Source organism: Cryptomeria japonica, chromosome 4 (genome assembly GCF_030272615.1).
Source record: "Cryptomeria japonica chromosome 4, Sugi_1.0, whole genome shotgun sequence".
Lineage (NCBI taxonomy): Eukaryota > Viridiplantae > Streptophyta > Pinopsida > Cupressales > Cupressaceae > Cryptomeria > Cryptomeria japonica.
Window position 1 is genome coordinate 70077482 of NC_081408.1, and position 9765 is coordinate 70087246.

The following is a 9765-nucleotide window of genomic DNA, read 5'->3' on the forward strand; positions in this document are numbered from 1 at the left end:
TTAATTTTTGTGTTGTATTTTAGTTCAATATTTAGGTGCTAATATGTTATACAAAAATAGATAATAGTATTCTATACATAGTTGTGCCTCATAGCCCCCCAAAATGAAGATTTTTGTATATGTTTGTATTGTGCCAACATGTTTTGATGTGACAATGAGAAAGAAGCATTTGAAAATGGTATTGGATGTTCACGGAACATCCTTATGTGTTCCAAATGATGTTCGATGATATGTTTGGTGTTGTTTTTAAGGGTAATTATAGTGGATTGGTCAATAGAGTTTGTTTTCTTTCTTGTGCAATGCTCTTAATGGGGTTGTACCTACTTTGGAAATTGTGCTTAGTTGTATTGACTCCTAGTTTTTCTTGTGGAGATCCAATTTAAGTTGATTCACTTAGAGGATGCATTTTTAGGCCAACTAGTTATGTGGTACATATCTCATCTTTAGGTTACCTTTCTATCGACTTTATGTAATGTGATGTTGGGGACTTCTTAGAATTTACAATATGATACTCTCTATCTCTTGGATTGGACTACTTTCACTGCAATTGTGTTTCATGGTTGACTTGATTGGGCTTAAGTGTGCCCCTTGTTCTACCTAACCTAATTGATGTTTTGTGGTGAATAATCTATGATATATATAAGATAAAATTATTGTGAATGGGTGTGAGAGTGTGGATAAAAGTGAATAAGTGAAAGATCTGAAGTTGAGGTTGTAGATCCATGTGATGAAAGTATTGAAGTTGAATTCTTCAATGATTGCTTGTGTGAGCAGCTAAATTTAGAGAATATAAATGGATGTAGTGATGAAAAACCTTATTCAATTTAATTGATATATTCATGTACCTTTCTCAAAGATAGTGAGTCTCTTGTTTTTGTATCTTTCCCTAAAGCAATGTATCTCATCTTGCAAGTCATTTATATCTTGTCTTGGGGTAGTGCACCTTAGCTTGAAAGTCCTTCCAAGAAAAGTTAGATTCCTTTGGAGTGTACCTAAAACAAATATTGTAATCTTGATCATATATTGTGAGTTAATTCACACTGTGGTTTTCCATATTAATTAGGTGTTTTTCATTTCTACTAATTAGATTAAGAATTAATTAAATATGAAGTTGAGGTTAAAAGCATAAGTGATTGTTCAAGACTAATTCACCTCCCGCACCTCACTTCCCCTCCCCCCCATCTTGGGTTGTGTTTAATAGAATCTATGTCTAAAATTTGAGCTCAAAAATAGTAGACTATAGAGCTAGGTGACCTAGTCTTGAAGGCATCAAATTAAGATATCAAAAGCAAATTTTGGATTGGAATGTTGCTTAGAAACTCCTTCTAAAATTTTATTAGAGGAGGGTTACAAACTGTTCATCGATTACCATTGTCAAAAGTTTTCTAGTTCTTTAAAATCAAAATTAATTTGTCTTAGTTTGTACTTTTTGGATTTGTATTCTTTTTCTTATATAATAATAAAAACTATATGTCCCAATTAAAATTTTAAAATATATATTTGCTTCCCTTTAAATGGTTTATGTTTTACAAAATAAAAGAAGATTTCTAAAGACAACCTTTTCAATTTCAAAATTATGATTCTTGTTAAGGGAGAAAGGAGCTAGATATGTCTAAACTTTCTACTACAATAATAAAAACCAAGACTACATGACTTAATATATTGAGTTATATAATTTTATTTTGTAGTTATATAATACACGTGGTTTGGTTGACATTGATTTGGTTTTATAATCCTTTAAAGAGACATGATTGGTTGAACTCTCAATAAGATTTAAAATATATATACTTTTGCTTTAGACAATTTCAATTATTTAAATAAAAAATTTAATGACAACCTTTCCAAAATCAGAATATGATTCTCTTCTAAAAGGAAAAGAAACATAACGTCTAAAATTTCTAGAGCAGTTAAAAAATCAAAACGAACGGACTCAATATATTTGAAACATGTGTTTTGCTGGTTGAAGCCTCTAAAAGGACGTGGTTTGGTTTTTGGATCAAAAATAATTGAAACGTATGAAGAGAAGAGGGAACAAAATCAACAGTGACTAGATAACTAAGCTAATACATGATGGATTCATAAGCAACAAAGATGATTATGAGGAATTCAAGCAACATTGACAAATGAATCGTCTAGAAGTAATGAAGGAGAGTGCTTAAGACTATAGTTATTGGAACAATAAAATGTATTATCTAGAAAATTGAATTCAAAAACCAATTGACATAATCGGACATCAACATTTTACTCACAACTCAAACGAGTGGAAAGAAAGCTAAAAAATTGAAAGAAAGCTAAAAAAGAAAAGAAAAAGGGAAATATTTCATTTAGTAACATGAAGCTTGAAATTTAGTATTAAATATATGAAAATATGGTCCTTGTTGAGGGACATAATCTATGTGAGATTAGAGAGTTTACCATAACATAATCTTTTTGGCTTCCTAAGTATTCTTAGAACAATCACATCAATTTATTCATATTTATCCTACTCAATAAGAAATTTCAACTGTGATGTTCACCATTTATGAATAGTGGCAACGACAATCTAAGGTTGGGATCCAACAATCAAACTTAGAATATTCTAGTTTAATTAGATCAATTCTTTAATTCAATTACAATGGTTTAAGTTGACTAGACCATAAGACCATAATTCTACTAAAGGGACATTTCCACACTACAAAGGCTAAACTATAGATGTGGGTTGTTAAGGGTATGGTAATTGATCTTTGTCATGTAAGTAAAGCTAGTTTTTATTTTTAACTATTAATGTTGGATGATATTAGTTAAAATCTAGTTTCATAATTGATTGATTTATTATTCATGAAATCTTAAATAAATTTAAGATCTTTAATAATTTAAAAGTGAAGAGAGGTATCTTTAAGTTGATGGAATGTTAGTGTCTTTGACTTTTAACTAATAAAAGTTTTCTTTAAAAGAGTTGTGGTATGTAAATTGGAATTTAAAAGGACTTTTGAAATTGGCATGTGTGATTAAAAAGGTTTTTAAGAATGGGCAATGCAAATTTGTTTTGAAAATGGTAACTGATTATATGAAGTTAAAAATTAAATATAACATTCACAAACATTCAGACTTGCAAGTTTTATCTTTAGAGCTTTGCAATTCCATGTTCAAATATTTATTAAGACGATTTAGATAGACATTGTTAGGAATCTAAATATGAACTATTTTAAACAACTTACCATTCTGCCATTATATTAGAAGCCTTTTTAAAATATTTAGAAAAATTCATTATTGTAAAAATCTTTAACTCTTTTAAATGTTTTAATCATGTGACATATATGTTAGTCTTTCAATCTTTTAAGAACCAAAATTGTAAGTAAGTTTGTTGTATCCACTTTTCCTACAAAACAACAACTAGCAAATTCTTGTCAGTTATTGCTACTCCAATTTTTTGTGGTACAACATCAATATTCTCACCTCAAATTATTTTAGTTAATTTAGGAGGTTTTTTCTCAAATTCTTTGTACTTGTGATTTTCTAGAAAATGTTAATTTTCAATTTACATATACTAAACTTTTTGGAATTTGTGTGAATAGAGGTTTTAAGTTTGTTTCACCAATAGATAATAATTTTTTTCCTTTCTAAAATCTTTTCCAGGTGAAAAGTTTTGTTAAAAAGACAATATTCTGTTGCTTATACATTGTAGCTAAGAATATTCTTAAATGACATCTTTCTAATATGATTTAATTCAACTATAATGACATTCTAATAAGATTCTGTAAAAGTTTGAAGCTTTTAAGACATTACTACTTTATAATAATTACAGGGCATGTAAATCAGATTTGTTTTAAATCCTACCGTATCCCACACAAGAATTAAACAATTTGCATCTAACAGGTTCGTAAACTGCACAACGATCAAAACAAGTAAATTACACCAGCAAAGATACACAAATCACTAATCAAGAAAGATAATCAACAGACTGGAAATCGAAATTCAACCATCGTATTGCATCGCTCAAATCCACTCCCGTCATCAAGGAGTGGGGACCATGGCTCTATTCATCAAAATTAGATTACATAAGGGACCTCCCCTACTCTCGATATTTACCAAATCAAAATTAGATTAAAAATCAGTAACTTCCAAAGATTATACGTTATCATTCTCCAATTTTGACGGAAAGAATGTCTTTCTGTTTAAAGATATACAAAATACGACCTCTGTATAACATATAGAGAGAGATCAAGGTTTGAGTCCCATCGATGAACGTTCAGCAACATTGTTCGAAAGTTCGAAGGCACTAACGGCTCAGTTTTTTATGCCAGGAGTTATCTTTTCATTCATTGAAGGATGTACCTGACCTCCAAACATTCTTAGAGCTGCAATAAGCAACCTATCACCAGCAATCATTCTCACGCATCTTATGAGGTCTTCTCGACTAATTTTGCTTTCCTGGAACGCCACAAAACATCTAAGTTTATTTAGTATTTACTACTTTTTATTTTAGTACATCAAAGACAAACCCTCTTAAGCATAACCAATGATGGAAAGATTTACCTCGCAATCGGTACAATGCTTCTTCATTAAACTGATACTTGACGAAGATAGGAATTTTTCAAGGACGTTAAACACCCTTGGAAATGACATCCGAGCAGAAGTTGGCATCAGGAGATGCTCCTGCATATTTTGTCCTGATTCCTTTACTAAAGCAGGACAAGGGTGCTCTAATTTCTTATCCAAGGCAGGATAAGACTGCCTACCTCCATCCTATGTGACAAGCCCAATAAAGATTCTTCATAACAAAAATAAGTTGAAACAGTACCATAAAAAGATAATGATGATTTACAACTACAGGGACACAAGTAAATTATATACTCATAAATAAATCTATTTCAGCCTAAAAAGTGGTAAATTAGAACTAAATCTAAATAATAAGTATATGTAAGCCGGAAATGGATGAAGTTTTGGGATGACTCTTATTCATAAGACATTAGCAATAACAGTCAGGTCAATATATAAGAGGACAGGAATCACAGACATTACTTGCCATATGCCATCAAAAGGAAATATCATAACTAATCTTAGGCAGTGGATTTGAGCTTTTGAGACAGACTTTGTGAAGTCTTACACGGGAAAGGTGTTCAAGAAGGATATGTTTGAATCATAAAGGAGCTTCCTAAATAACTACGACAGATTGTAATTTATTATTGCAAATTTCTTTCCTATGGAACTCAAACTTTCAAGAAAATCACTCTTTCTTTGCAGTTAAAAAGGTTGATTCTTCTGGGAGCGACCTAGGAGACAATACTAGCTAGATTTGCGGTTACTGGGTTCTTATCTTCTTATAAGTAGACATTATCAATCTTAACAGAAATCCTATTAATAATAGACGTATTTTCTTCAAACAAAACAAAGCCACCTAGTTGTGACACGACGTTCCTTGCAAGGGGTCAACAAATACTGAGCTAGTTGCAGAAAATAAGATAAACAAAATAAACTTACAGTCTCAAGCATTGATCTCGCATGTTGTCTTGCTTTAAATCTAGACCAATACTCTGCAAAACACAAATCGCAACATAGAGCAATCAAATATCTGCCAAATGCTACAGATAATTCCTTCCAAGCAATCGTCCATTTCAATAAAGAGAAAATAACAAACTAAACAACATTCCCACTTTGGGCACTAAGAGAGAAGAACATTACTATGTAAATGCGGAGAAACATTAAATCTAACAACATATTCTGGCAATATATGCGTGTTCATGTGTGTACTCCAGACGATGCAACGCCTTGGATTAGTAAGATCATCTATGCCAGTATCGAAATCTTCACTACTAGGATGACATTGCCGTGAGCCAGGTCCCACCACCTCCGTGTTCCCCAATATTACGCGACACAACACCATGTGTTGTTCGCCATTTTCGTCAATATCAGAGTAAACTGCACTGCAAAATGCCCAACTAACATTCAAAAGACTCGAACAAAAAAAAAAATCGAGTTACATCCACAAAAACGCGAATCATTTAGTGCAGAGGCCATGCCCACATAATCAAGATTTGTGGTCTGCATCTATCAAGCAAATTATATTGTTTATGCCAGCACAAGTGCTACAGATGCGCAAACTATTCCCTACATGGGCACCTAATATTAGAGGATGATAAACATACATAACAAAGTATGAATATACATAGCAGCAGACTGTAAGAAAATTTCTAAGAGTATTATAACAAAAGAGACGAACAAAAAAAAAATCTGCTTACCTAACATACGAGCAATTTGCAGGTGCAAGGTAGACTCCTCTACCAAGAACTGCACCATGTTTCGGGATCATAGGCTGCCCAAAACCATGCTTTATTATTCCACAGACGCCATCCATGGAGGTTCCGTGCCAGGCATACTGGATATTTCCATTACCCCCATTTTTTCTGGTAATCATATCCACGTACCGCTGAAATGCATGTAATCGGGATCGCCCCGCAACACTGCGATGCGAGTTCCGATAAATTCCTATAACGCTTGTAAAAGTGGCAAGCGTTTTAAGACCGGCCAAAAACTTGTTTCGCACATCAAGAAACTCTCGGTCATCATCGTCCAGCTTAATCAAATTATCTCCCGCGCCCTCAAAAGCCTCATTTGCAGCGCAAACCCTAGCTGAAGTCGGGCATGATTCAGAGTCAGACACATCGGAATCACTAGAACCCTGATCCGCTTTGACAGATTTCGGATCTTCAGTAACTACTTTACAATTTTCGACTCCCGATCGACCGGCGCCATGGAATCTGAGGTCAACAGACAGAGAACTCAATTCTCCCATCCCGTGACAGACAATCCTGGGGAAGAAACATTTTCCATCAACGTCTATCCAGGCAATGGATCTCTGCGCGCCCGATTTCAGATCAATCTGTAGCATATGCAGAAAATCCAAAAGGCACGAAACCCCGTCAACGGCGACCTCCACTGCTGTCTTATCATCTTGCAAAGCCTGCTTGACGAGCACAGCAATTTCAGACGGGAAATCCATCCAGTCGCCCTCGCAGAAATACATAACACGGGCCGGAACGCCGCTTTTTTTAAACTTACTATAATTTTCCACAACGGCCATTCCGTCGGAGCAACAGCTAACAAATCCGCCGGGGATTTTGGCCCTCTTTGTTGGGGACACCAATGACCGCTTGTTAGCATTCACATAAGAGATTACAGCCCTCTTTCGCTTCAATTTTGCTTTGTCGAGGAATGATGGAGACAGAAGCTGTCCTTTGGCATCCATTTTAAAGCGGAGCAAAGAATTATTTTTCCTTCTATTCTATAAAAAATTTACAACATTGAAATGAAAACTGAAATATAAACCGCTGAGATTCAAAGCTCCAAAGCCCAAAAAAACCGGCACAACAACAATATTCTGTGTACTACCACGCAACAGGATCGTTCAAACAAGTCTCAGATATAGACCCAGTTTGTATTTAAGAATAACCACGGCCGCCCATCACATTCGGTGCCGTTTTCTTGGCGGCTTACGTTTCCATAAGTTTGCTTGCCGGGCAAGTAAGAAAATGAGTTCTGATTTTATCGTTGAGCTGGATTAGGGCACAGAGTATCCAGCGGTCCAGTTTACTAGTTTTAGTCTTTAAAGGGTGTGAGCCACGTTTCTTGGCTTAAACCGCTTGGGGTGCTTTATTATTTAAATAAATTTGTCTAGTTAGTTGATAGGCGGGAACTCTTGTTGTATTAGGGTTGGGACCGAATTTGATTAAAGATTAAATTTACTTTAATATTAGGGTTGGGATCGAATTTGATTAAAGATTAAATTTACTTTAATATTAGGGTTGGGATTGAATTTGATTAAAGATTAAATTTACTTTAATATTAGGGTTGGGATTGAATTTGATTAAAGATTAAATTTATTTTAATGTTAGAGTAAATTTTGTTTAGTAGTAAGGTTAAGATTCAATTTGATTTAATGTTTAATTAGGTTTAGGTTTAAGATTTAATTTGATGTTCAAATAGATTTAATGTTAAGGTTTGATGTAGATCTGAGTTATGGTTATGTTTAGGGTCAGGGCTTGATTTACAGCTTGATTTATTGTTAGGATTTAGATTAAATTAAATTTAGGTTTCAATTTGGTTTAATATTCAAATAGGTTTAGGTTTTAATGTCAATTCCATTTAAGGTTAGGGTTACAATTCAAAGTCATTTCAGGTTAGGATTAATGTTCAATTTGAATTAGGGTTAGAGTTTAGCAAGGTTTATAATATTTATATTTATCATTAGAGAGATTATAATGTTCTTTTATTTCAATTTTGGTTCCTCCCCTAAAAAATTCAAACACACTTTAATAATCTTGTTGAGAGTTACTAATAGAAAATGATGTGTACAAGATGTGTGCCACTAAACATATTGTATGACTTTTTCCTAAAGATGTTGTCAATATATTTATTTTGATTATAAAATATCTGTTTCTAAATACAAACAACTTGTAAAATGAACAAATAAAATTTGATACATGAAAAAAAATTAATAGTTATAATTTTAATACATGTTTATTATTTTTTAAAGTTTTTCTTTTATCTTAATTTTTTATATTTAATTTATATATTATAATAAAAATTAAAAAATAGTCTCACATCTTACGCAAAAGATTTTGCTATCTTTTTATTTCAATTTTTCTTTGTCCTTTCCATCATTAAAATTCAACTATTAATAATCTTGTAAAAATTTAGTCATAAAAAACCACACACTACTACATAGTTTATAAAGTATGTGGATATATATCTTAAAACTTATATTACATTATTACTGTGCTATTCTATATTATTTTCATTATTATAATATTTTAATGATTATTTTTAAAATTATTATATTACTATTCTATCTTTAATTGAATTATGATACTAACTATTATATTATATAACAATATTTATTAAATTATATTAATATTTATAATATAATATATTAAAATATATTATTATATCATTATGTTATATTTATTATATAATATAATAAATATTAATTATAATAAAATATTAGTGAAAAATATTAGTTATAATATAATAAAAATAATACAACATAATGTAATAATATTGTAGTTTTTGTTACAATATAATATAATATAATACATTAATAATAATACTTAATGTAAGGGTTATGTGTATTATCAATATTATATTATAACCAATCAATTTAGTAGAATGCGGATTAAAAAAATAAAATATGAAGCGAATGAGCCGAGCGAATTTGTCATCGTGATTTGATCAACAAAGGTGGTTCTTCGAACGAACCAAATATGCGTCCATGGTCTGCAACCCAGGGAATAGGGCTCCCCTGCCTTAGGCTAATTCAGAATGGCAAGTGGTGAAACCTAGGAGGTTCTGCATGGCAGCTGTGAAAAAACCTCTATTGGCTAGAATTGGCGAGTAGAATAAAATGAACAACTGCTGCTAAGGAGGCACTAAGTCGGTCATCTCCAATAGGTTTAACCATTTGTAGAATCTTGAGGAAGGTTTCATAAAACAAGCTCCCCGGGTCAGATCTCATTTTGATAATGTTAGAAGCAGTGGAAATAAGGCTAACAGAAGGTCGATTGGTACTCATACCAGACCTAGGGCTTCAGAGGGTAAGAGAAAGAAATTTACAATGCCTCCCAAACCCTCAAGGGCTGATTCGGTCACAAATATGTGCCCTAATTCAGATTCGACAAATATTTTGGAGACTAATGACAAGTTGGTTAAAAGGATTCAACAATCTTGCAAGGCTTTTGGTGTTTTCGCTAGATGGCAGGGACTTGGAATCCCATCAAAGGCTATTGCAGA

At 32.5% G+C, this 9765-nt stretch overlaps 1 protein-coding gene across 1 annotated transcript; it reads right to left on the bottom strand.

Moving 5' to 3' along the window:
• Positions 1-3938: 3938 nt before the first annotated feature.
• LOC131077877 (probable inactive poly [ADP-ribose] polymerase SRO2) lies at positions 3939-7560 on the bottom strand. The gene is made up of 5 exons (XM_059218632.1): positions 6219-7560; positions 5662-5903; positions 5461-5513; positions 4516-4725; positions 3939-4410 (listed from the first exon to the last, which is right to left on the bottom strand). Exons 1-5 carry the CDS (start codon positions 7223-7225, stop codon positions 4267-4269), a joined length of 1656 nt encoding a protein of 551 aa, XP_059074615.1. The 5' UTR covers positions 7226-7560; the 3' UTR covers positions 3939-4266.
• Positions 7561-9765: the final 2205 nt, after the last annotated feature.

Bases quoted from the DNA above. Each gene is read 5' to 3' on its own strand.
- LOC131077877 (XM_059218632.1), bottom strand. From the start codon at position 7,225: ATGGATGCCAAAGGACAGCTTCTGTCTCCATCATTCCTCGACAAAGCA. The intron at 5,514-5,661 runs GTAATGTTCTTC...TGTGTTTTGCAG, and splicing joins TGTTTCTCCGCATTTACATA to AGTATTGGTCTAGATTTAAA. The intron at 4,411-4,515 runs GTAAATCTTTCC...GTGGCGTTCCAG, and splicing joins AGCATTGTACCGATTGCGAG to GAAAGCAAAATTAGTCGAGA.